This window comes from Neopsephotus bourkii, unplaced genomic scaffold (genome assembly GCF_033783945.1).
Source record: "Neopsephotus bourkii isolate Nb327-2 ecotype Australia unplaced genomic scaffold, CSIRO-AGI_Nbou_v1 NB_1622, whole genome shotgun sequence".
Lineage (NCBI taxonomy): Eukaryota > Metazoa > Chordata > Aves > Psittaciformes > Psittacidae > Neopsephotus > Neopsephotus bourkii.
The window spans coordinates 864,362-891,677 of NW_026902097.1; the positions used below are offsets into that span (position 1 = coordinate 864,362).

General features: G+C 40.0%; 1 protein-coding gene across 3 annotated transcripts; it reads right to left on the reverse strand.

Moving 5' to 3' along the window:
• On the reverse strand, window positions 1-27,196 carry FBXO38 (F-box protein 38). Of its 3 annotated transcripts, XM_061372866.1 has the most exons (22): window positions 26,143-27,196; window positions 23,345-23,486; window positions 22,358-22,491; window positions 21,115-21,278; window positions 20,557-20,722; window positions 20,090-20,227; window positions 19,692-19,829; window positions 19,187-19,280; window positions 18,637-18,767; window positions 18,152-18,322; window positions 17,765-17,907; window positions 16,653-16,875; window positions 15,871-15,990; window positions 14,587-14,766; window positions 12,060-12,779; window positions 6,798-6,898; window positions 5,786-5,888; window positions 4,545-4,711; window positions 2,832-2,977; window positions 2,069-2,172; window positions 1,702-1,815; window positions 1-648 (listed from the first exon to the last, which is right to left on the reverse strand). In XM_061372866.1, the coding sequence occupies exons 2-22, from the start codon at window positions 23,470-23,472 to the stop codon at window positions 470-472; spliced, it is 3,564 nt and encodes a 1,187-aa protein (XP_061228850.1). In that variant the 5' UTR covers window positions 23,473-23,486; window positions 26,143-27,196; the 3' UTR covers window positions 1-469. The 3 variants fall into 3 exon arrangements, with proteins under 3 accessions (XP_061228850.1, XP_061228851.1, XP_061228852.1); XM_061372867.1 differs by lacking the exon at window positions 26,143-27,196 and having other exon boundaries at window positions 21,115-21,202; window positions 23,345-23,482; XM_061372868.1 differs by lacking the exons at window positions 20,557-20,722; window positions 22,358-22,491; window positions 23,345-23,486; window positions 26,143-27,196 and having other exon boundaries at window positions 21,115-21,203.
• Between the last annotated feature and the right edge of the window lie 120 nt (window positions 27,197-27,316).

Consider the following 27,316-nt stretch of genomic DNA (forward strand, 5'->3'; position numbering starts at 1 on the left):
TTATGCTCAACAGGTTTACTCAGACTGAACTCTTAAATGCTCAAGAAAAAGGCACAGATTAAAAGAGACTCTGATGATTCTTTTGAACACAGCAAATGGGATTGCATTTGTAAGAAAACAAAAAATACTCTTGTGAATTGTATGGGCTGAAAAAGTCAAATATTCTTCCCTGTTTCTAATTATTTGCCTTCATTAAAATGAAATTTAAATTAAATTGTATAAACATATGAAATAAAGTCTCGGTATTAGGAAGTTTTTCTTTTGTTTCCTCTATGTACAAGTCTTAGTATACAATTTTTACTTTTCATTATACATTTACTACATACTCTTTTCCAAACTGCGTGAGAGCAACTGCAAAATATGTGTTTCATGAAAATGCTTTGCATTCGGAAGGAATCCACCTGCTTTCTTGGCCAGCAGTGCCAATCAGAATTTTGAGACGTGATGACAGGGTAAGGAGAGGACCCACTCAAATGTAATCATCCTCTACTGGTTCACCGTTGACATCACAGTAATGGATGAAGATGGCCACCACACGCTGGAATACACCTTTTTTCATCTGGCGCAGCTCCGAGATCTCTTCTCCTATTGTTTCCATGCAGATGTCTGCAGACAGCTGTCCTTTCCTTCGGGGTGCATAAATTGTAGCTGTGGAAGGCACATAAGAATAAAAACTAGAATCTTTCCTATAACAAAATTCATAAGCGAGTCTGTTTTGCATTAAATGAGACGAGTCTTGGAAAACAAAGCAAGGAGGAAAATCTTCCATTAAGCAACTACATGTAAGGAATATTATTCAAGCAGAAAAGGAATTCTGCATCCCCCCTATTTAAACTTTTTGATAGCTCCAATACTGATCTAATGTACACAAAGTCCGTATGCCTGCGTGTGAAGGAAACCACAGCATGTAACAAAGCCTTGCCTCTGAAATAAGTCCTATGTATATTCAGGTTTTCAGTGATCACTTCAGTGTTTTATAAACAAGAAGAATTAAGATAAAGCAACAGTCTTTTTTTTTCCTTTATGGCTTTAGCATCATATTTAAACTATTTATTCTTTTAAATCAAACACAGATCCATTTTTTATAGCTCAGACCACATACTGAGTCTATGAATCAGTTTCAAATAAAGTCTATGTTTCAGGTAAGTTTCAAATTAAGCCTATGAATCAGTTCCAAATTAAATAAAAACAAGACAAAGAAACAAAAAACATAAACAAAAGATCAGAGAAACATATAGCCAAAAAAAACTTCTTCCTCATTCTCTTGAGCTTCATTCCCTTGAACTGGAGCTAAAACAGGAGCCAAAAACAGAAGCCAAAACTACGTCAATTAAAAATACCTCTAATGAAGGAGTTTCCAAGATTTTCCTAATTAAAATAGTGGAAGAACATATTTTTCCCTGCTACCAAGCACAGTTCTTCATTGAGTCCTAGGAACTGCCCCCTATAATATAATAAGACAAGCTCCAAAATAGAAAAAGAAGCGTATCTATCCTAAACCGTATCATTTTGTTGCCAGAGTTCTTCCCTCACTTCTCCTGAGTTTCTGAATCCCAGTTCTCTTCGCTGGACTCTCTTCAGCATGTCATAACAACCTCTCCCAAAGTAAAGCCAGAGGCTGTAGTCCAGCTAACCTTTAATGCCAGAAAACCAAGCAATATGTTAAAGATCTTTGAACACATCCAAAAAAAGATTACTCACTTCTCTCATCATCCTCAAAGTCATATCTAGCATAGCTGTTTGGCTCTGCTGTTCTCAGTGATCTTAACCATGGGAAATCAGTAATCATGGAGTAAGGGGCACCATCCACAATGCCTAGAAGACAGGATTAGGATATGAAGAGGACAATGTCACGCCTGCAGCATCAGAGCTCTTCACAAAGTAAACTTCACTAATTTTCATAAATTGGTGACTGTAATGCAGGAAAAGCACTTCCTCACTTCAATTCCCCAAAGGTCCTCCACTTTCCTCATAATAGTTATTATTCATGTTTCTTCTAACTTGATGCAAAGTCACTTATCTTAGCAAGAAACTGATCATCAGCTTCCAGGTCTCTATAAACACTCACCTTCTAGAGTGTAAATATCTCGTCCCCAAGGGTACTTAGTGTATTTCTTCAGGTCTTCATCAGTTCGTGTAGCTTCAGGAAAGAACTCATATTTAATAAGCTCTCTGGAGAGGAAGAAGAGATTACAGCCAGTAGTGATAGGAAATGTGAAGGCAGGAGGGAACAAAACCAAATGAGAAATCCTGTTACACAACCTTTCCTTTAATGAGCCTGAATCCACAAAAACACTCCTCTAAGACCCTTACACAGACTCAGCATGCAATCCCTTCCCTTTTGAGAGTAAGCATAGACACTATGTCAGGTTTAGATGAGAATTAAGCTAGCTTTTAAGCATAGCTTTCTATCTGTAAGGAACAATCCAACACAGCTGCACCTAAACAATCATCTTCCCCAGAAACGAACATTCCTTCTTGGAGTAAATCAGTTTTTCTCTTTTTTTAATAAAAGAAACTTGTTTTCATGTCTGAAGATACCCCTCAGCCATCCTGACTAGTTCAATGTTTAACTGCATCACTGCTGGATTGAACCAAATCAGAGAATTCAACAATATTTTTGTATGGTTAGGTTTGTTTAAGAGGTACCCAATACAAAATGTGGACTGACATTGAAGTTCTACATTGCACCATCTAGAATTCAATAACAGACTGGGGTTTTTTTATTTGGCTAACAAAATACAGCCAGGTCTACCACTTGACTGAAGCTGCTGAATCTGATTCAGCATTGAGTGCCTCTTTTGTAAAGTTACTGAAGGGCAAGTACTCACTGGTTGATATTTGCTATTGTGTCCATCCAGCTCCGAACGCGCACCTTATTGCGGACATTAGGTGGGTTACTGAATTCATGAATTATGCAGATGTGGTACGGGTAAGGGCCACTAAATATCTTTTGCTCCAGAGTCAGCGTGTCAACCTGTGAAGGGCAGCAAACAGACTCGTAACCAAGAGAAACAAAAAAGATGTGATCTTAAAGTCAAGACATCCATCAAACCCCCCAAATTCTGAGGGAACATGTCCAATGAAAAGGAGTTTTAACAGCACACACAACTAAATACAAGATTAAGCAGAGTAAAACTTTCTGAGAGCAGCTTTGCCAATGAATCTTCAAGTAATTGAATTTGATGGGAAATGTCTATTTTTCTGATGCATTTTTCAACTCCAGTATGTAAGTAAACTTTTATAAAAATCCATATTTTTGTCGCAGTCCCCAACACAAGAGGGATGTGGACATGCTCAAGTGAGTCCAGAGGACGCCACAGAGATGCTCCAAGGGCTGGAGCACCTCTGCTCTGGAGATGGGCTGAGAGAGCTGGGCCGATTGAGCTGCGGAAGAGAAGGCTCCAGGGAGATTTTAGAGCAGCTTCCAGTGCCTAAATGGGCCAACAAGAAGGCTAGAGAGGGGCTTTCGACAAGGACCTGTATGGAGAGGACAAAGGAGGATGGCCTTAAGCTGACTGAGGGGAGATTTTCATTAGATATTAGGAATTTCTTCCCTGTGACGGTGGTGAGGCTGCCCAGTGAAGCTGTGGCTACCCCATCCCTAGAAGTGTTCAAGTCCAGGTTGGACAGGGCTTTGAGCAATCTGGTCTAGTGGAAGGTGTCCCTACTTGTGGCAGGGGGTTGGAACTGGATGAGCCTTAAGGTCCCTTCCACCCCAAACCAGTCTGGGATTCTATAATAATGGTCTAAAGTACATTCACTTTCTTACCATTTGTCTCTGGCATTTCTAAAAGCTAAAGCAAGAGGTTTAGTTTCAAAGAAAAGCTGATTTTGTATCAAACCATCCCTCCCTCACTGATCAGGTAAACCAAGCCAGAAGAATTTCTCTGCATGAAGGAAGCAGCATCAGAGTATGATACAGAATGCTCTGGCTGAAGTGATAAAGTAAAAAAACCCCAACATTCCAGATCTTAAACCCTCTTAATTACTTGTCAAATGACTTCAGCAACTCACTAGGTGACAGTGTTTAGATCTCCTACACAGTTTGGGGGAGGAAAGGGTGGCTCCCAGTAACACAACTGTCTTTGCAAACACTTTAGCATCAGAAGAGGATGTGGCTTGCAGCAAAGTAGTATTCAAAACAGTTACTAAATCTAACAGGACATAGTTAAAGATTCCAAATACCTATGTCATGCTTCTGCTTATAAATAACTTCAAGCTGACTTAGCACATCTAGGTTCTTTCAGCTAATTTAGTTTGGAATGAATTCAATGCCTCACAATTTTTTTACAGGATCTTCTAATGCAAATGAATATTGGAAAAAGTAGCATTAAGTCTTAACATTCAGTATCATCCAGGTACCACATTCTGCAATAAAAGCCTTGATAGGCTAAAGTTTTAATAAACAAGTTTCTCAGTGTTCTCTTATTGTAACATTTACATTTTGTGGGTTATTGAAAAACATACGAAGCCAAGAGTGGTAAAAGAATACAAACAGAACTTCAGGTCTGTCCACAGTTAAATGAAGGCTGGCTGTGTACCTGCTGCATTGGACGAAGATAAATGATCCGGTTTCTTTCTGGTGGCATCCTGAGAATCTGATCTAGTACCTGATCCATGTTTAGCTTCTTGCACTGGGCATAGTCAAAGCGATTGACAACTGGTGCATTTTCTACTTTTAAGTGTTTCAATACACGGCACCGGGTAGCTAGAAATCAACAAACAAAATTATTAAAAGAAATGAATCTTAGGAGCCAACTGGTTTGAAGGCAAACAAGTGATGTAACTAACAGTTACTGAAGTAGTTTGGCTAGCTGGCAACTTATGTGAATTGAAGAAACAGATTAGCTGTCCATTCGTTCCACATTACGATTAAACTTCTTATATGTGAACTTGTAAGAAAAGTCCTTTTAGAAGACTCTGTCAAATTTAATCTAACAATGACCGTTTTCAGACTTTAGTTTAATTCACAAAGGCCCCTGAAATGCTCTGTGGACTGCCACGATCAAAAACCAGAGACTTCAAAAATCAGACCAAATAGAGAGTATTCTGAAGCCACAGAATGTAAAAAATCAAGCTATTTCCTTTCTATCAATGCTGCTCATGTAATAAAACTCAATTCAAAATTAATGTGTGTTCTGAGAAGCTCTTTATTCTCAGAAGTTTCTGAGAAGTGTGTTCTTTATTCTGGAATAAGGAAATGATTTCTTCATTCCCTGCTATGTAGAGATACCTCATTTCAGAAGAAAAAGTATTATTTAATGTAGATGTTGCAGAAAACAATAAATGATCCAATGCTGCAATACAGGACTAGCCACACACATACACCCTGGCATGTGAATCTAGTACAGCCTAAGTTCCATAACTGAAAACAGATTTTTATCATGTCAAGGAGGAAAGTATCATCATGTCAGCTAAGAAAAAAAATAATAATGAAAATAAATCCATGGAAGCAGGAAGAAATGAGATTAAAGACAAGGTATCAAGTTCATTTAATCAACTTCCAATTACTGTATTATCACTCTTCAATAAACATCCCATCTTCCTGTCACATAAACTTCATCTGTTGATTTTCAGATGTAAATCTTTATTAAACTTGTTACAACTTACAGGGAAAGAGGCAGCCAAACTGAGAAGCAGTAATATTTGGTATTATAAGCATCAGTCTGACACATTGCAAAGCAACTGATGAATATAAAATAAGCAGTGGACTGACTTTAATTCTTACAGAAATTTCTAATAATGCCAGATGGAAGAGAGATGCCTGACATTAATTACATACCATGTATGAACATCATTTTAGGGCAGTCTTTGAGTACCAAATCTGTTATGCCACAATTGGTCAAGGTGATTCCAACAAGGTTTTTGGATTTCAAAGTCAGAACCTGGTGAAAAAAATAAAATAATTATATAAAAATATCTATGACAGGATGAGAAAAAAAAGGAAAACTAAAATACTGCCAGCTAGAGAAGGCTATTAACGGGATTCTAATCGAACACAAGAACACCCAACCCACAAACCACCCCACAACACTGTTCTCTCAAAATCACGTATTTGAAGAACAACCACATATCCCAAAATATCTTTTATTCTAACTACAAAAGCTGTAATGCATCCTAGTAACCAGAAAAGCATTCTGGGACACATTCACAAAAGCTATCTTATATCAGTGAGGTTAAGTTCTTCACTGGACAGAGACAAGAATATAAACACAGGAAGGTTCCTCTACAGCAGATCTCAGAAGAGAAGTAAAATTTGATGCTCAGAGTCACCCTCTGAAGCAATCTCATGCTCTGCCAGAATATAAGCCTTGGGTATACAGTGAAGCCAGACCTTGCAATGTCTCCCTTCCATGACTCATGTTACTTATATAGTAAGAGAACCTCCAGTCCGCAGAGTAACAGCTGAGTTCCTATGCCCATAGGTAATTATATATCCTGCAGTTCCTGTAACGGTAGTAGCCTGTTCTGTCATTTCAAAAACAAATCCCAGAGAATACATTTTTTTTCCTCTGCTCATCAAGAACACTGTGGGAAGGCAGGACTTCTTGCAGCACTATAGCCAGGAGCATCTGACCAAACTTCAAGTTTAGCTTTAACTTATACTTTCCTCTTCTTGGGCCAGTCACAGTATTGCTGCACCTCACAGAAATTTCCTGTATGTGGTTAAGACCAAAGCAACATCACTCATAACCCATCTGGCTCTACACAAAAGATAAGCTTGCATAATTACATCATTGTTCATTGGTATCCCCAGCTAATAAACCTGTAACAAGTAAAGAAAAAGACCTTACTTGAACATGATCATCTTCAATAACTGGGTCACTTGTACTTGTGGACTTGTCAGCTGTCCTTTTCCGCTTTGTGGTCTGCCGTGGCTTTGGCTTAGCCACCTCTGGGAACAGAAAAGCAGAAAAATCTTTCCTTTGTATATATTTCAGAATAACAACAGAGGCATTCTCTAGCTGAAAACGTCCAATAACAAAATCTGTTTCTTACATAAGGAGCCAAAATACCTGAGTATGGAAAATAACTCTCTTCCCTACACACAAAACACTTCCACATTTGTTGCTCTGAATCATTCATACTAAATAATTTGGGCACAGAGGCTCTTTATAGATGAAAACACAGGAATGCTGAACCTATAAGCTCAACATCGCAGACAGATGTGGAGCCAAGAAAAGAAGATGAACTGTTCGGTTACACTTGGCTCTCTTCATCAAAGAGAATAACCTTGATAAATATAAGAACTGAAATATCTTTAAATTACATTTTAAAGTAATGTTCTAAATATTAGACATAATCTCAAACTACTTAAAATTCTGCTCTTTATGACCATCACTAAGTTCTTCCCAATATTGCAAAGGATGCCCAGGTATGAAATTCTTTGATGATCCCGAACTGCTTCTTACTCCATTTCATGCATCAGTGACATCAAGCTCCACCTTAATTTAAAAGATGAAGCTTTGAAAAGAAATTATGACAGATGACCACCCTTTTCTTCCTATAGAGGAAAAAACTGCCCTAGAATTAATTTTCTGTAATTAACATCACATAAATACATTCATGATTTTACTAAATCAAGAACATTTTACTAAAATTAATCTTCTTTTGACTTTGTTAAAATACATAGCATGTTCAAAGATCCACAATCAAGATATAAGTGCAAAATATTAGAGACTATATATGAACTACTCCATGCTATACTACCATTAACATTTAAAAAAATACCTCTTTTCCTAAGATCATCATCAAATTCCACCAATACTGTAAACTATTAATGCAAACTATTAATTAACGTGGCATTCATTGAGCCCATGAGCTCCAGAATTCAGGCTATTGCTTTAGGGAATCCACAGGTTAAAAGATATAATACCAAAGTACTCAACTTGTGGCACCCAGGAATCATCCACAGGGAATTTTTCTGACAGTTCCTAGAGTATCTACATAGTGAAATACTCCCTTAATTTTCCAATTGTTTTGAATTGCTCAAGGTGCAGCCTAAGGCAAAGAAATCTTCACAGAAAGGTTTACCACAATATACTTTTTATAATGTGAAAAGGCTGCTTCCCTACAAAATGCAATCTAGATGAAGTTAAAAAACCCCACATTTTTTACAAGAGAAAGAGTGGCTCACATTTTTACTAAAGTAATAATCAAAATGACACATTTCAGTCATCTTTCAGTCAGTCTGGGGTGATAATGGTTTTAAAATTTCACTCTCTTTAATATTTGACTTATTCCACTGTTTTAATATGAGTAAATAATTTAAGAAAAAAAATACTCCTATCAAACATATTTTGTTACAGAAGCCAAAAAGCACAATGCCGTTTATGCTAGAATAATAGAAAGCACTCGTATTCAAGGCACAGTTTTAGACAGTTTATGTAAAAAACATTTCCAACTCTGTAACAAAGCACTTTCAGGTTACACTGTAATGAGTTTATATACTGTGCTAGTGAAGAAAAGCACTGTAACAGCCAGGTAGAAGCAGCCTCACTGCCCTACGTATTACACACAGATTTAAAAGACAGAAATGACAAATCAAGCCTCATATCCTGCCTCAAGCATCAGCTAGTATCTGGTGCTTTGAAGAGGAAAATAAGTGCATAAGACATACACATAATTGTACTGAGCTGGAAAACAGTTGACTTGTATAGGCTAAATATAGAAAATACTAACAAATTTTTCTCCACGAGCAGAATAGATCTTTTTCCTGACTAATAACTGAAACATGAAAACATGAGATACTTTCAGAAAGATGCCCTAATTTAATACTTAGATCTCACTGACTTCACTTCATGTTTTGGCAATGGATGATGATAGAGAGGAAATATTCTTTTGATTTTTGTACACTAATTACTAGTCAAAAATGGAGCAAGGCAGAAAACAGACATTTTAAATTTAATAGCAGGATCATTTCCCCAATCTGAGATGCATCTTGCTACAGAACAATATTCTAGGTGATCTAGATTTCACTAACACCTGGAAATATTAAGATAAACGGGAATAATACTAGGACATACTGGGTTTGAATCATTCCATCTCAACAGAGATATGAGCTTCCTATCACAGAATCCCAAGGGTTGGAAGGGACCTCAAGAGATCATCTGGTCCAACACCCCTGCAAGCGCAGGGTAACCTAGAGTACATCACACAGGAACTTGTCCAGGCGGGCCTTGAATATCTCCAATGTGGGAGACTCCACAACGCCCCTGGGCAGCCTGTTCCAGTGCTCTGTCACTCTCACAGTAAAGTTCTTCCTGATGTTAACGTGGAACCTTCTATGCTCCAGTTTACACCCATTGCCCCTTGTCCTATCACTGGATATCACTGAAAAAAGCCTAGCTCCATCATCCTGACACCCACCCGTTACATATTTGTAAACACTGATGAGGTCACCCCTCAGTCTCCTCTTCTCCAAGCTGAAGAGACCCAGCTCTTTCAGCCTCCCCTCATAAGGGAGGTGTTCCACTCCCTTAATCATCTTAGTTGCCCTGCGCTGGACTCTTTCAAGCAGTTCCCTGTCCTTCTTGAACTGAGGGGCCCAGAACTGGACGCAGTATTCTAGATGCGGCCTAACCAAGGCAGAATAGAGGGGGAGAAGAACCTCTCTTGACCTACTAACCACACCCTTTCTAATGCACCCCAGGATGCCATTTGCTTTCTTGGCCACAAGGGCACATTGCTGGCTCATTTTCATCTTCCTATCCACCAGGACCCCCAGGTCCCTTTCCCCTTTGCGACTTTCCAGCAGGTCTGTCCCCAGCCTGTACTGGTACATGGGGCTGTTCTTCCCCAGATGCAAGACTCTACACTTGCCTTCGTTGAATTTCATCAAATTTCTTCCCGCCCAACTCTCCAGCCTGTCCAGGTCTTGCTGAATGGCAGCACAGCCTTCTGGTGTGTCAGCCACTCCTCCCAATTTAGTGTCATCAGCAAACTTGCTGAGAGTACACTAGGTTCCCTCATCCAGGTCATTGATGAAAATACTAAACAGCACTGGTCCCAGCACTGACCCCTGAGGCACTCCACTAATCTCAGACCTCCAGCTAGATTCTGCTCCATTGACCACAACTCTCTGCCTTCTTCCTTCCAACCAGTTCTTGATTCACCTCACTACCTGATCGTCAAGCCCACACTTCCTTAGCTTATCTATGAGAATGCTGTGGGAAACAGTATCAAATGCCTTACTGAAATCAAGAAAAAACACATCTACTGCTCTACCATTGTCATGGTTTTAACCAATGCCAGACAGCTTTCACTCACTCCCCCCCCACTTCTTGTCCTCCCCCTACTCTCGGAGGGACGGAGAGGAGAATCAGAAAGAATGCAACTCCCACGGGTTGAGATAAGAACAGTTTAGTAACTAAGGTATAACACAAATCACTACTGCTACCACCAATAATAGTAATGATAAAGGAAATAACAAGGGAAGAGAATACACCACCTCATCACCAGGCGACCGATAACTTTCCCCCCAGCCCGACCAAGCACCGACCGATACCTCCTCCAACCCTGCAGTCCACTTGGCCCTTCCGGGTAACTCCCCAGTTACATCCTGGGCATGACGTGCTGTGGTATGGAATACCTCTTTGGTCAGTTTGTGTCAGGTGTCCTGTCTCTGCTTCCTCCTGGCTTCCCTCCTCCCTGGCAGAGCATGAGGCCCACAAAGTCCTTGGCCAAACCAAAACATCATTTTTATCAACTTTGTTCCCAGCCCGAAAGTCAAAACACAGCACTGCACCAGCTACCAAGAAAGAGAAAAAATGACTGCTGCTGCTAAACCCAGGACAACCATCATCCCTCCACTTAGTCACTTCCTCACAGAAGGCTATAAGGTTGGTCAAACATGACTTCCCCCTCATAAAATCATGTTGGCTGTTCTTAATAACCCCCTCATCCTCGATATGCCTAGAAATGGAGTCAAGAATAAGTTGTCACATCACCTTTCCAGGGACGGAGGTAAGGCTGACCGGTCTATAATTACCCGGGTCCTCCTTCTTGCCCTTCTTATAGACTGGTGTGACATTTGCCATCCTCCAATCCTCAGGCACCTCTCCCGTTTCCCACGACTTACCAAAGATGATGGAGAGTGGCCTAGCAATGACCTCCGCCAGCTCCCTCAGCACCCGTGGGTGCATTCCATCCAGACCCATCAATCTTTTTTACCTCCAATGCACACAGCTCTCCAACTAGCACATTTCACTTTTCTGTTTCATTTTACTTGCCAGATATTTTCAGCAAAAAATCCTGGATATATGAGGAAATTATAAAGCGGGCTATGCCAGACTAAGGATGATTATTTTGGAAAGTATGTGTAGAAGACACAAGCAAGATCTTCTCTCACATCTATGCTTTTCTCCCCACATTTCTGGCTTCATTTCAGCCCTTCAGGATTTTGGTTTTATTTTCTTGTGTTCTTTGGTTTACATGATGTGAAGCATAAAACTATTTAATAAAAAGACAATCTTCAACAAGTTTGATTACAATGCCTTATACACTTGGAAGTAGAAGCCGATGTTCAGCTGCACAAGCTTAGCTTAATTATAATTATGGACTTCTTCAATGGCTGATAAAGTATCAGTTATAAACTTGCCTTTTTGCTAACATCTGAGCATACCTGCCGTCTTCTTCCTTTAAAAGGGAGAATTTTAATGGGGGAGAAAGTCTTATGTTTCAATGAATAACAGCCTTCACAGGAAGAGAGAAGCTGTCAAAAGAAGTTGCATTTGGTTTCCAAATGAGCAAGTCAAACACTGTTTAGCATGTATGGATAACACACACACAGATACTTGCATGGGGAAAAAAGTCACTGGCACTCTGTTATTTTACAGAGATCTGTTATTATTCTATGATTCTATGATTTTACCTAGCTATAGCAGTGGTCAGTCATTTCTGTCCCATCAACATCCCAACCCTTTGACAAACCACTTAGTTTAAAATTATAAACGAATAAACTTCAGTATTATCTGTGGCTGATGCAGCTGTTCCAATACTGTCTTATGCCAGCACAGTAGTTTACACAGAAATTAATACATACATATAGGTCATACCTGACTCCGACACCAGAGGGACATGGGACAGCCTGCTTCTAGCTCTTGTTAGTGGTCTGCGAGGGTACTCTTCTTTATACTCCATCTCACAGCTCCTTTGCTGTGAGCCTGTGCTCTCCCCCTCAGCAGCAGTCTCACAGGCACTCCCACTAGTCCTCTCATCACTTGTCTCTCCCAGAGGCCTACAGTTCGGTAGAGTCCTAAGTGCAAAATCTGATCCAGGGCTGTTTGGTCCATTCCTGCAAATTCCACTTGTGGATGGGCATTCCCCATCGCAACACCTTCTAGTCCTCTGTTGTGCATCCCGTGGCTTGTAGCAGGTACACCTGGAACAAACATAGTTCTCCTCAGTCTCTCTGTCGCTGGAATCTTCACTTTTACAAGGTGAGCAGGCACACTGCCTGGATTCATCTCCAGTTGCTGGACTGGTGTCAGCAGAGTGGCTATTAGCTGTATGTGCAGAGTCAGGGCTCTGAGAAACAGCACTGCAGGAGCTGGATGCTCCCGTAGATCCTGTGGCATTACTGCAAACTGGGTGAGAATCTTTGCTTTTGTTCCTTTCAGGCATGTCATTTGCTGCTTTCATGTCTGCTTTAATCTGCTCACTTGTTACTTGACAACCTTTTTCACAGCTGCTTTCCTCCGTATGTAACTGCTTTGTCTGGCCCACTTGGCTGGCACTACATCTCTTCCGCAGTGGTGTCTTGCCTTTACCACTCACTGTAAGGGTTAAGCAAGAGAGAGCAATGAGACAACCTAAACCACAGCTGAAATAAATACTGAATGCTACTCTGTTACACACTACTTAAAACAGAAGGCAGCCTAGAGGCCAATGACAAATCCTATCACACCATGCTGCTACCTATGCACATGTTATGGGAACTAATAGTATCCCTACACAGTTGCTGGGTATCTGTAGTATCTTTTAGCTATTTTTGCAGTGATGTGCTAGGATGTTTGTCAGTAAATCAGATGCATGTTTGCCAGAGTGACTAATATTTTCACAAAGCAGCTAACTGGTTAAAAAAGCCAAAGCACAAAAATATGAAGAACATGCTGCTTATAGGCTTCTGTTTTCTTAAATATGAGGAATAAATCTGAGGAATTCAACATAGATAGGCCTAAAGTTTATGCTTTCAATAACAATCCTTAGCTCTCCCTCCTGGGTATGGAAAGTGGTGCCAATAGGTAACACTGGTCTCAGTTTACAGATGAATAAAAAACCCAGAGTGAATAATGTACAAATCCCAACTGGAACTTAATGTCTGCTGTGTTAACCCTCTCAGCTAATTACACTAAACCAAGCCTGAAAAAAGACTTTATTTGCACTACAAACATTTATGCAAGTCGTTTCCAATCACAGGTTATTTCAACCCTTAAACCAGAACTGACATCTATGCTATAAGCACAGCACCCTACAGATTTCAAGGTGAAAACTACCAGTCTTATTGAAATGCACTAAAATGACAGGGGGGCTGATGCGTAGGATGATTGCTAGTTACAATAAGAAGATACATTACAGCTTTGATATATCCTAGGCTTTGCAAAACTTAAGCCAGATCAGTATGTTTCTCAGTCCTACACAATGTAGGATATTTATGTTAACTGCTTAGCTAATTAAATATTCATTAAGGCGTAACAGTATATGTACTTCACCTGTCAACTAATTACAGATCACAGTGTATGTGTACAAGTATGTGTACTTACAGATCACAGTGCATGTGTACAAAACTACTTCATTTAGAATGCAAACTACAAAAAATGGCATGTCATCTCTGTTGCTGGAAAGGGCATATGTCATATGGCACTGGACCCAGGACTCAGACTTAATGTCACAGATGAACAGCTTATCACAAACACTCAAAAGACAGGAAATGGCTTTTTCTGTGTCTCTCTATAGTTGTCATACTACCATGAAGTTCTAGGCCTCTGAATCTGAATGAGTTGTAATATATATATTACTATTACTAGTAGTAATATATACACGCACTGTAATAGTTAGGGATGTTCAGAAGTGAAAGGCTACCGTACTGAACATCAGCTCGAGAATTCTAACTAACCCTCAAAGCTTCCATCAAAGCAAAGTTGATCTTAAAGTTTCCCCTTCAGGACACTCCCCCAGGGCTACCATGAACCAAAAGTCAGCTTACAACTCTCAAGCATTTGCCCCAGTGGTCACATTTTGTTTCAACAGCAGTGCTTTGACAAATGAATCAGACAACATAGCTGCAAATTTGGCTTCACAGATAGGATAAATTCTGTGCACTTGGAAATCCAAAAGCAGCTGCAGGTTTCTGCATGCAAATCACTGCAGCACCACCATTTTTGTGTTTCTGTATAGCAAGTATGTGATTGGAGCTGAGATACGTCCCTACACCTTCGTTCTAGATTTGTAACAGAAAGAGTAGGGGGCAAACAAACAAGCACACCTGTGACAAAGCTAGAAATAAAAAAGAACAAGATGGAAAAATAGAAGCTTAAGAATAAATATTGCTTAACAGTGCCCAGGAACCCATCTGTTCCACACCTGAAGTTTCTCTAATTTCCACTGGATCTCTGCTTTTCTCTTCTCCATCGGAGTAATTCTGTGCAATGCTGTTAGAGATGCAAGCTCTTGAAGTCCCTATGTTTTCTTCCTCATCCTCACTGTCTGAATCATGGACTGTAATAGGTGCTGCTTTTACAACAGGCTGAATGCCACTTGGTCCTGAAAACAGTAGAAAAATGCCAACAGTTCACGTAAAAATAAGCCAAGCTGGATAAAGGGCTGAAGAACTTTTCAGAAGTGTTTGAAAAAATGACAAAAGATTAAATTGATTCAATCTAGCCATTCTGTAGCTCCCTCATTAAAATCCAAAGATAAGAGCAAAACACTGAATTTCAGCATTAAAGTGTTCTAGTTTGGAAGAGTGTCATAATGTAAGACAAACCAGTGGTTTTCTGTAATGTTTCTCTGCTTGAACAGTTTAAAGGTTCTACAACAATAGCATGAGTAACAGTACAACCATGTATTACAAGCAGTCCCTGAAACCCCTACCACAAAGGCAGAAATGTCGGTCAGAACATCTGCAATTATCCTTCTAAATCCCATGACGAGCAGCGGGAAGAAAAAGCATGAACTATCAAGCTTCAGTATAAATGTGCTTTTTCAGTTGCCTCTCTTGGCTACTAACCAAAGGCATTAGGCCATCACTATGATGTATCTGCCTGTGAATAACACGAGAAATGAACTTGAAGTTAAATAAACTTTTCAGGAGTTCCTGTGAAAAAGTGAACAGATCCAGCATATGCATGTGTCACTACACGTTGTTGGCTAATTACTAGAAAATTACGTTGTCCAGCAAATAGTGACTATAAAAGGAATCAAGACTTCCTTGTGTCATTAATGTGTGTCACTAATGCAAATTAATTAACACTGGAACAAGTTGTTCTGGCTCGGGAGGAAGGAAAAAAAAAGGCAAAAAAGAATCCACATGCTGCAGTGAAATAAGTCAGGCCATTAACACCAACACAGGAACATGATGAGCTCATTCAGCCCTTCTGAGTTTCCTATTATACTGGGCACAAAAATAACACTTTGAAGATCAAGATATTTTACTCCATATGTAAAAGAAAACTGGAGAAGGTAAAACAGGCTTTAGAACAGAGCAGATTTCTTCATAGCAGTAAGCTGTGTTAGCAGCATTACTGTAAACACACCACACAACCCAGCTAAAGAAAACCATCCAAAACCAGACTTGCACTGAAAAGTTTAGCCCTTCTCAGGCAAAGGATTCCAAAAGGTAGTTTTTTTTCCAAACTCAAGAGTTACCTGCTTGCTCTTCATCAATCTCCATAGGAACAACAGCCTGACTGTGAATTGGGAGCTCACTCGGGCCCGGCCCAGCAGCTACCCCTTCTTCCTGTGCCACCTCCTCCATCTCATTCAGTGCTGAAAAGATTAAAGTGAGGTCAAGAAGAGGAAACCGAAGGAACAGAGCTCATAAGCATAGGAGGAATTCAACCAATACCCACAGAGAGTCACAGAATCAAGAAGTAACAAACAGCTGCCTTGACTCCCTTCAGTGACTCTACAGGTTGCACAGCCTCTCATAGATTTGTTTTATATCTCTCTAGCTAAGGCCCCATCCTAACTTTTGGGGTTTCCTTTTCCCAAATTTTCCACTCCTCATCAGAAGTCTTGTTCTACTGCAGTAAGCTGCATAACCTGTATAACTTCTGCCTTTGCTGGGGAAGTTTAAGAAGATAACATCTGGCACTGTGAGGTACTCCCAGCTCTGACTAGAGGAGCCTAGAAAACACTCCACACTCCCACAGATGAGTACCACATTGAAACTCTACACTGCTAACATTTGTACTGACACGTATCATTGAATTGTAATGTGTCCATAACAACTATTAGATACAGTACAAAGACAGCTTTTAACTCACAGGTATCAGATGTGCAGGCAGCCCTCAGAAAAGGTTAGTTACATACCAGGAACTGAAAAGCCACAAGTTTCCAATGTATATTCCTGTCTTCTCTAGGACCCTATGTAAGTGGCAGTGCAAATAAAATCACTTCCTACAAAGGATCCAGAGATCAGAAATTACCCTCAGCTGCAATCTGCTGCTCTTCCACTTGACCATCTTGCCGCAGTTCATTCTCCTCATTCTGATCATTTGGGTGGTGGTGATTGTTGTGGTTGATGTTTGGATTATTGTTATTCTGGTGGTTGTTGTTGTTGTCGTTGTCATTGTTAGAGTTTTGATTGCTGACAAGGGCAGATGAGACACCAATTCCTGTGCCTGCACTTAGGCCCACACGAGCACAACCCTGAAAGCAAACAGCAACTATTAAGACTTGACAACACTGACACATTATCTCAAGAAGATATCCTAATGCTCACAGAAAAAGCATTCTGTCATTAGTATCCAGGATAGCAGAACAATATGCACGTGAAGAACAGGGAAACTGTCCCTAATACTTCCTTATGCTCTACATTGCAGAGGTCTATTTTAAGTTGGGCAACCCAGAAAACTTACACTATGTTAAGCTCCTAATGAAAGGGAACTCCACAAAGCATATAATCTTACTTTATTAAATGGTATTTCATTTGCTATGAAATCGTATTACATCAATACAAATAGCAGACTACATAGTCTTCCCAGAACACAGTAGCCTCGAGATAGAATTAATTATCAAAGAAAGCAGGTTTTTATGTAGACAGTTTTCATTATGTTACAACAGCTGATACAGAGATTTGTCTTACAGTGTGGGAGAGGGGACAACATGAAGAAATAAAATTCCTAAGCCCTGAAAGGACTCCAAAAGGAGAACAGTGCCCCAAATTCACCACTACAAAATCTTCAAAACCTCTTGCCATTGTAAACAAAGCCCAAAGTGTGAAAAAAAAAAAAAAAATCATAAAAAAAGCAGCAGCAAAATGAAGTAGCAGCAGAGACCTCAACAGAAAAACAAAATCAATGCCAGTCTTATTTCCTGGTCACATATTCATACAAGATCATACCTTGCCACTGCTCCCATCTGTAGAAGCAGCATCATTCTCCCTAACATATCATGACAACAGCAACTGCAAACCAAAGTAATTTATTTACCAAGCTATTTAATTAATGACAGCTTTTAACAGAATGCATAACAACTGGAGCTCACCATATTTCCAATGAGCTGGCAACAATAAAAGCAAAGCCATTCCCTGACTCACCTTAGGAGGTTCACGGAACATCTGGTCCAGAGAAATAAATTCTAAGCTTGGCAATAGCTCAATGAACTGACTAAAAGAATCTAGCTTTATCGCATGGCATCGCACCAGGGTGAGGTCAACCAGTCGGGTCCACCTTGAATGATCTGCAGAAGAGAAGAAATGCATTTCCTGAAGGATTCCTATCTCAGTTTTCACCATACCCTTTCTAGGGTAGACATCTTTTGTATCTCTGTTCTAAATGTTATCAGTATCACTATGGTTCCAAACCAAGCATCATCTACTGCACTTACTAAGACACAGAAAACACAGTACTATGAGCAGAATAATCCTGTTTAAGTGTCACAGCAATTCATATAATAGCTCCAAAATTTTAAAGGTGTGCAATACCTGTGATCCAATTATTTGGGTTATGTAGATGTGGGCAGTTGTAAATGACCAGATACTTGATGCAAGAAAAAACTTCATTTACAGCCTTCATACCAATATCTGTAATAATCCCTGGATTTTCAACCACATCTGCCAAGCCATACTTCACTAAGTCTCCATTGGTCATTTTACCTATGGAGAAGACAGCAGCAAACAGCAGTGAATTTCAGAAATTTGCCCTTTATAGCATGACTTTCTAACTCCCTGTTTAGTCCAATTTTGCAGAATGGATCAGGTTATTACTTCAGTTCAGTAAAGCTGAGCCTTTCCCCACTTAATTTCAGGAAGTGAAGAAAAACATATTCTGAGGCTGTATGAGATCAGCAGCCTCAACATGGATACTTTAATGTTCTTTCTAATCACTCATAGAAAATAACTGAAAACACATCCACTTATTTAATCCTTATATTTGTCAAATAATTTATATACATAAAAAAAATACATACACTGTAGTAAAAACTCATCTACATATCCTAGATGAAGAGTTTCAAACTGTGGAAATTCCAGTTCAGCCATCTTCAAAGCAGAAAAAACACCATCTTTGGTCAAGGAAGGCTGGATCCGCACTTCATGCAATCTGAATGAAATTAAGAATTACTCCTGTTAAAAGGTATGCCAGAACACAATTACCATAGAAACCACTCAAGTAGATGCCCTTTCATAATGAAATGAAAACATTCTTTCAACGATGGCAGGATTAAGAGAATATTTGTTCTATCTTTGTGGCAGTATGTGTCAGCGACAGAGCAATATTGTGAGAATAGCAGCATTGCACTTTTCAGGTATCAATCTAAGGCAGCAGATTATGACACAAAGAGATTCTGAAACAGACATAACTCCAGTTATTTTAACCAAGGAATATGTTATGTGAAGTTTAAATGTGTATTCTTTTAATTTTTGAAGGTGGTTCTGCTGCTTCATGTTCTCGAACTTCATTACTAAGATACTTATTTTGAAAAAGGAGAAGGGGGAAAAGAAAGATCTGACGGCCCATACCTTCGTGCAGCAGTTATGATGAGGTAGCCAAGATCCACTTCAAGTGCATTCTTGCAAGCTCCCAGAACTATAGTGTGCAAATTCCTAAAACCACCTGACAAATGAAAACAACCCAAAACATTCTTTCACTTCAGTCACAGATCAAACCTTAAGCCTTATACATTTCCACCAGTTTTCTTAACAAGTGAATCAACATAACACATCTTTTTTAGGAAATCAACAGAAACACCTTTGCATCTAACTCCCTTCCCATCCTGATAGTTTGATTCACCAACACATGCAGCTGGAAGCTCATAAATCAAGAGTTAACTGCAGTTAAAAGATCAAAATGATACTCAATACAGACATATATTTAGCACCATAACCATAGTTCCAAACTTGATACTTTTAAAATAATGATCAAGAAATCATATGCTACAGACAAAAGATAAGCTTCACATGCCTCCAGTATTTGCTAATATTTTTATTCATTTGTTGGAAGCATGAGGGATAGGAAGTTTCATACCTGATCTCCAGCTATCTTCTACCACATGCTGGATAAGTCCTCCAAGAAATGGAACACGAACCAGCTCTAAATGCTCCAGATTTCGAGCAGATGCCAGGCCTGTCACTAGAGGAACATACTTCAGAGAATTTGTGGGTCCTACATAGAACAAACCAGTGTATCATATCAGAGAATTAAAAATTGTCCACATATATACATCTAGGTCAGGAGGTCAACAGAACTACACAGCACCAAAAAACATACAGGAAAGGTACACATTTCTATCGAACACCATGAACTTAACTGTTTTCAGAATCTTGCATTCTATTATTTCCATTTACAGTTGGGTCCTACACACTTTAACAGAATTAGATCTCCTACATGTTAAAACATCCCCTCCATGTGTGAATCCCTCTTACCAGCACAGTTCCTCATGACAAAAGCACGTAAGCTGATACAAAGGAAATCTTTAAAAGGCTGTGGTTTGGTGAGCCTCACCCACTTCAAGTAAAGGTGCCTCAGCATTGGGATACAAGGAATCTCAGGGACATTCACCCCTATAAATAAACATAAACAAAACAAACAGTTTAAGCAAGCTTTAAACTAGGAACTCCAGGATCAATTTCTTTGGATTTACATTATGGCTTTTAAAAGGAAGCTTGCAGCATATGAGAAAAGCTGTAAACATCTGAAACACCTCAGTCTGTCAACACAGCTTTTCTAAATTTTGCCCTGTGGATCTGTTATCATGTATATAGCAACTAATACTTTTAAAATGCCATGTGCCAAATTCCCTCTCTTAAAAAAGAATTACAATCTGGCAGAGTTTCAAAGCTGCTAAATCCCCCTGTGTTGAAGCCAACTACTTCACCATTACCACACTCACCTACTAAGTGCAAAGTCTGAATTTTAGCTCCTATAGGAATTTTCAGCTTGTTCTCAGGAGGAATTGGAAAAGCACCATTACGATTACGAAACTTCCCTAAAATGTGAACTTGTGGCATGTATGTCCAAATAGCTTCCACCAGCTCTAAATGAGAGGTCTCAACACCCTGGATAAAAGGAAGCAAAGCAAATGCTCTAACACCAGTTCAAGAAAACAACATCCTCTTAACCACGTAAACTTCTCAGTAACACACCATACCTAATGCAGTGTGCTATTTCACTCTGAACTTGCAGCAAGTCTTGTCTTTTTAAAAGCAGAGGAATCAGTTTTATTTCTGCACTTAAGAGCACCTGTGATTCTCACTGGTACAACTGAAAATAGTACTCATTTGCAAATATGGTCATAATTAATTGCTACTCTGCACAGCCTGATCTGAATACAAAGCCCAGGTTTGAACACAAAGCCCTGTAAGCAATGAGTTCCTGCCACACTTCTGCTCTGTTAACATGCCTCACCTCAACTGCTGAAGGAGGTTCTCTCTCAAGTCTAACCACTCACCAGCAGATTTGGACAGGCCTGCAAAGCCTCTAAAACTCCAGGAATGCTGAAAGCTTCATGGCCACGGACTCTGCGTCTTTCAAGATACCTGGGATGAAGACCATAAAGTTGTTCAATGTCTGGCATCTTCCTCAGCAGCGTTAGGAAACTGGAATCAGTGAAACCTAAGATGACAACAGATTTGGCATTTGTGTGACAGCAGACACCTAGCTGTAAAGGGAAAGCCAAATACACTGTTCTTTTTAGAAGCTTGTATAAATTCTACAGTGTTGAAAGATACTCTTCTGGCTTGAGCTTGTCAGGCTGGCTATGTGTTTCCTTCATTGGAGTTACATGGCTGCAGGATTAACTATACTTTCTCCCTTCTCAGATGAAGCACCTCTGCAGATTGTCAGGCTTTTTTCTCTGTCTTTCCTGGTATGCCATTTATCAACTACATGGCTCAAAAATACCCAGCTGGATCATCTATGTGCAGTTCACCATTATTCACCACAGCTCACAGTTCCCCAAGAAACAGCACCGTTTCTTAAAGCAAAGCATTTCATTCTACCATAAAACAACGCAAACAGGATTTTAAACCAGTAAGTTACCTTATTTACAGCTATCTCAGGTTAGGTCTAACCACCTACCTGATATCAGCCTTAATAAATCTAACTGTGCAGGTCTGCTGACTTTCAGAATTCACTCATTTCAGCTCTCTCCCACAGTGACTCCCAGCAGTGTAAATTAAATCCAACAGAAATCCTAATACTCACATAGTTGACCTAGGTTGCCAAATTTATCTATTGATTTGAAGTTGGCTTGAGGTATCATATAAAAACTTATTTATTCTTACATTGTTAAGTGTTGGCGGATGAGTTGCTCTCTCATTCCATTGTATTTTTTCCTGCCTGCATGCAAACAGTCTCTTCTTGGATTAACCCTTGGATAAACTCCCTTACAATAATCAGACAAACACAGATTGTATTTACAGATTGCTACAGAAAATCCCTGTTTCTGCTACAGCAATATCCAATATATATTTACACAAACATAAACACACACATGTCCCGATGAGTTTTCCAAACCACTTACTGAAGGAGGCCACCCAAATCTCATAAAAGTCAAAAGGAATTAAACAGCTAAGTCCTTTTACTGCTCTTGAAAATTTACCTTGCAGACATCATTATAAATGGTAGCACAGCACAGGCAGTTTTGATCAATACCATTTTAATGCTGTATCCTGAGTGAGTATATTACTCACCAGTGGGCATGTATTCCCACCAACGCCCCGCACACAGATCCACAACCTTCACTACTCGCAGATAAAGAGTGACTGCTTCCTTCAGCTTCCGGGACAGGCATTCCATGCACATGATATCCTGCAAGGGAAGGTACCTTTGGGAAAGGAAAAAACACCCCTCTGATTTATCAAAGATGGATCCTTTTCAATTTTTTCCAAACTAAAGAACATCCCAAGCATGACTACACAAATTCATCTATTTCTAATGTGATAATATTAATTCAGACAGAACTGTCAGACTGAACTTTAATAAATCATGAAATTTTGCTTCACATAATTTCAATTATTGACATTGAATATAAGTATTTGAGGTACAAGTATAATATTAAAACAGAGAGATGCTTTAGTTCTCAATTAAATACTGGTGACCAAACCATTTGCCACAATAGCTTCCACATGCTTTAATTAAAGGTACTTTAATTTTCTAGTACATACTAGCATGCTCAATTTGCAAACATTTAGAGCTACTGTTTTTAAAGAACCTGTCCGTATAGCACTGTTTTGAATACAATAAGATGAGTGAACACCTTGGAGGACTGTGCTGTAGGGAAGACTGTATGCTCATTCAAGTTCCCTTTTGCACAGTATAAAGCAGATGAAACAATTTCAAATCTTGCACCTCAACTATGTACTACCCGAGATATATTTCTGCACTGAAATGGATATTTAAACACTTCTTACCACACACTGGTGAACAGACTTAAAGAATTTATTTCTTCTTTGTTCTATCATTCATAAAAACTAATTTTCTAAGCATCCAAATTAATTCTGGGACTGAAATAAACATTCATCACTCATTTTTATCCAGTTTTTATCCACCAGTTCACACATGGTACATCTGAACTTTCTGACTACTATGTGACAGAAGCATCGATACAGGCAAGAACGGGAAAAAGCAGAAGACAATATAATAATAAACAATGAATTGACATCTGACAAGCCACTCACCTAAAGATGTGACAAAGCACTTCATGAGAGAGTTGGTTCATGTAATCTTTTGGCTCATCAGCTTTGGCAGACTCGGAGCCTTCCCTATTCACTGAGCATGGCTTCACATTTTTCCGCCGGGGACCCATATTTGCAATGGTTTCTGATGAAAGGAAATATTTACAATGTTATGTAAATTCAGTGCAACTGCAAGAGAAAAACACAAAGTAAGAGGAGGAAACACCAGTTAAGTTCTGTTGGCCGAAAAAAACCCAACAAAACAGCAAAATGTGCCAATAGACAAGACCCAGGACAGATAAATTAAATAACAAAAAGAAAAATTCTTCCAGCAAGTTACTTTTCCTAGCACATGAGGTCTCAGACATAAGACGACAATGATTAGATAAACTAGAGAGTCCTTCTAAGCTAAGGGAAACTGACAAAGAGGAAAATCACTACGGATTTAATCAAAGATCAATTCTTTTATGTGAATAAAATTTCTTCAGAGATACCATCCTGTGATCAAGACAAACCACAGAAAAGCCATGCATGGACTACAGAGGTTACCAAGCAAATATCAACAAGAGATTCTAGTGAAAAAGAAAGCTCAAAGTTTCTGTTTGGCTGAAAAATACATAATTTTCCTTTCATAAAAAATGGGCTTCTACCAAACATTCAAAAAAAAAAAAAAAAAAAAAATCCCCTATTAAAGATGCTCAAACCAGCTCTTCTTACAGGTCCAAATACCAAATAAAATATTTCAGTTGCTTAGTTAAAGATCAAAGCCCCAGAAAAACTGAAAGACCTTGCCTCAGCAACAATGTGCAGGATATCCTTTCCTCTTTACTGAATTAATGTGCTCGTGTGTACGTTGTTCCTGCAGCACACAATATAGGCAGTGAAGGACTGAAGTAACAATCGTATGTTTCATATAAAAACATACGAATCAATTACAAGAAGGAAGAAGTAACTAAATAAATACAAACTTAATATTAACACTAAAATAACAGAGTTAACACCTCTTGCACATGAACAGCAAGGGAAATGGCTTCACTGCTGCTTTTTAGCTAAGGAATGCTTTCTAGCAAGTCAGGCAAAGCATCATTAATGCAGTAAACCTGTTTAGCAGGTTGAATACTAAAATTCCATGGAGAAACAACTTTAAAAAAAGACCAATTTTGGAAAACTTCACAAAGATGCTTCTGTTACAGCATTCACTGTGATGTAAGAATATCACAGTGTTTGCTTCACATTACGTGAAAGTGGCAACCGAGAAGAAAAACAAAGTACCTCTTGAAAATGAAAAAGAAAACATATACGATTTCTATGCTAGCATAAAATTTGAAATATTGGTAGCCTCACTCTGATCTAATTATTGAAAAACATGTGCTTTCACACATTTGCATATGCATTTTAAGTTAAGTGTATGTTGTCATAATTAATTTTATTTTTAAATGGTGATATTAAAAACCTAAATTAGCACCTTCTGCCCATGAATAACATGAAACATGTCTCTGCTCCTCTGAACTGGTGAGACTTCTCCAGTCAAAGCTAAAGCCACTGAGCTTGTTGCCCATACACACACTACCCTTCCTACTGGTGCATATTGGAAGGGGTCAGTATGCTCATAATACTGCACTATAATGTTGTTCAACCTCATGGGGCCAAAAATTGATTTCAAACTACTCATGAGATTGGATCCCGACAAAAACCAGTATTACACAGAGTCCCAGTGAACGTCACCTGACTTAATTTGAACAGAGAGCAGGATACCATGTAAAAAAATCTAGACTGATGCAGACATGATGGAGGACAATACAGCAGCATCTAAAGGATGGCATTAGACCAACTGTGATAGAAGGTAAGCGAAAGAAAGATATTAACAGACTGACCAGCATATAAAGACTTTAAGAATCCTGTAATACTTCAATGTAACGAGCACAACCTGCCCCGAGTTTGGACTGTAGCTTAGTTTGGCTCCTGCCACGAAGTAACAGGGAAAAAGAATGACCTACTCGCTTATGAGGCAGCAGTTTCTAGAAAACAGATGCTCCTTTTGATACTATTTTCAGCTAACGTCTGCAGCTCTACCATCTCATTCTACATTAGGAAGCTGACCCCATTAAAAACCAGCAACAGCAACGAAAAAAAAACCAAAACCCAACCTAAAACCCCGATCCTTCAGATATTTTATAAAGTTGACAAAACAGAGTTTTGCTCTCTCACACTCAATTCACAAGTCCATGTATAATGCAGCTCAATGGTAAGAAACTACACCGGCTTTAATAAGGTTAAAACCTCACGGGGAGACCCGCAGAGAGGGCCGCTTTAGAGCAAAACGCGGAGAAAATAGCTAGAGACAGCCTGGCAGGCGCCAATTTAAGGGGTGTTCCCTTACAACCTAGAGGAGCAAAAACAACAACAAAAAGAACAAGTTTAGTTTTGCTGGATAAGCGATATAAAAGCAGGTTTCCCCACAGCCGCCTTGGCTGCACCAGCCCAAACGGCGCCGTTCCCTCAGCGGGGAGGGAGGGGGTGAACCAAGGGCGGCAGCCACCCCTAACGCGGTGTCTCAGGGCTTCCCTTCTCCCGGCAGCAGCGGGAAGGACAGCAGCTTTCCTCAGGACCTGTCACACCGGAGAACAGCTCCCACCGGCCCCAGGCCGGGCCACACCAAGGCCGCCGTGCTGGACACAGACAGCTCCAGCTGGTGAACAGAGACAGCGGCACCACTCCACCGCTCGGGGCCCACCCATCGCCAGCTGATAAGCGGCGGTAGCCCCCCGCTCGCACGGAGCCGCCGGCCAGCGACTCCTTACCTGTGCTCAGCGCCGCCCTGTTATTGTGGCTGCAGGGGGAGGGCTAACCCCGGCAGCCGCTTCCTGCGCACCCACTTCCGCCAGTGCCGCCGCGCTTCCGGTCCCACTTCCTGTGCCGGCCATGTTGAGGGCAGCGAGGGGTAGGGCTTTGCTGCCGACATATTGAGTGTGGCGTCTCCTTGAGGGCCGCCATGCCGGTGGCGGCTGCAGCCCGGTCGGTGACGAGGTGGAGGGCTCCCGGTCAGACCCCCGAGAGCGCCAAGTGCCAGCTGAGGTACAGGGCCATAAACTGGGTGTTTTGAAAGTAACTGACAAAACCCTGAGAGATTGGTGATGAGTTCTGGCACGACAACAGCAACCCTACCTGTGTGTCACCTGTGAGGTGCAGTGGATTAAAACATTTGAACCCTGAAGTCACTTTGCACAGATAGGGAGAGCAGTGTAATTTATTAAAATTATACCCTAATGCACAGTTCTGTATGAACTGACATGTGGCAGTGATACATTATCTGCAGAGGCTTTAGCCTGGCCTCAGGAGTCCTGCTAGTTGCCTGTGCCAAAGTGTATTTGCAGCCTTTTGTGTGTCTATATTTAGGACCATCTTTTATTCAGTGCATTTGGATGGATCCCAACAGAAATCACACTTTACTAAACATCTTGGAGGCACATTTCATAACTTCATGTAAACACCAAGGAATTCAGTAACAAAGCCCATTTATTGCTGAGCAGACTATTAGTGGTTTATTGTGAAGGCCAACATACAGAGAGTAACAGTTACTGGTCTAATGATCACCCCAGAATAACCCACACCACTACAGTGAAATGAAGCAACAAAATCAGTTTCCAGGTCAACTTTGCAGAATGAGTCAATGGGAAGTTATTAGGAAAGCCCACATGCAGGATGCATTGAGACCATCTCTTTAGAGGGATCATGCGGCAAACGCATGCAATGGCATTCACATTTAGTCTGATGTTACCTCAGCTGTGAAATGGCTTCAGGAAATGCTCCTGTTTAGCTTTTCCTCTTACATGTTAGAGGTAATTCTCATGACTATAAAAACCAAATAACTGTGTTGTCCAAGTCTTGTTTCTCTTCATCCCTCAGCTAACTTCTCACATCATCACTGCTACCTACAGCAAAGACAACAGGAACATATACTGGCTGATACTTCAT

Coding starts and splice junctions, on each gene's coding strand:
- FBXO38 (XM_061372866.1), bottom strand. CDS start 23,472: ATGGGTCCCCGGCGGAAAAATGTGAAGCCATGCTCAGTGAATAGGGAA. Junction 22,492..23,344: donor GTGCTTTGTCACATCTTTAG/GTGAGTGGCTTG, acceptor CCTTTCCCAAAG/GTACCTTCCCTTGCAGGATA. Junction 4,712..5,785: donor TAAAATGATGTTCATACATG/GTATGTAATTAA, acceptor GTTGATTTCTAG/CTACCCGGTGCCGTGTATTG.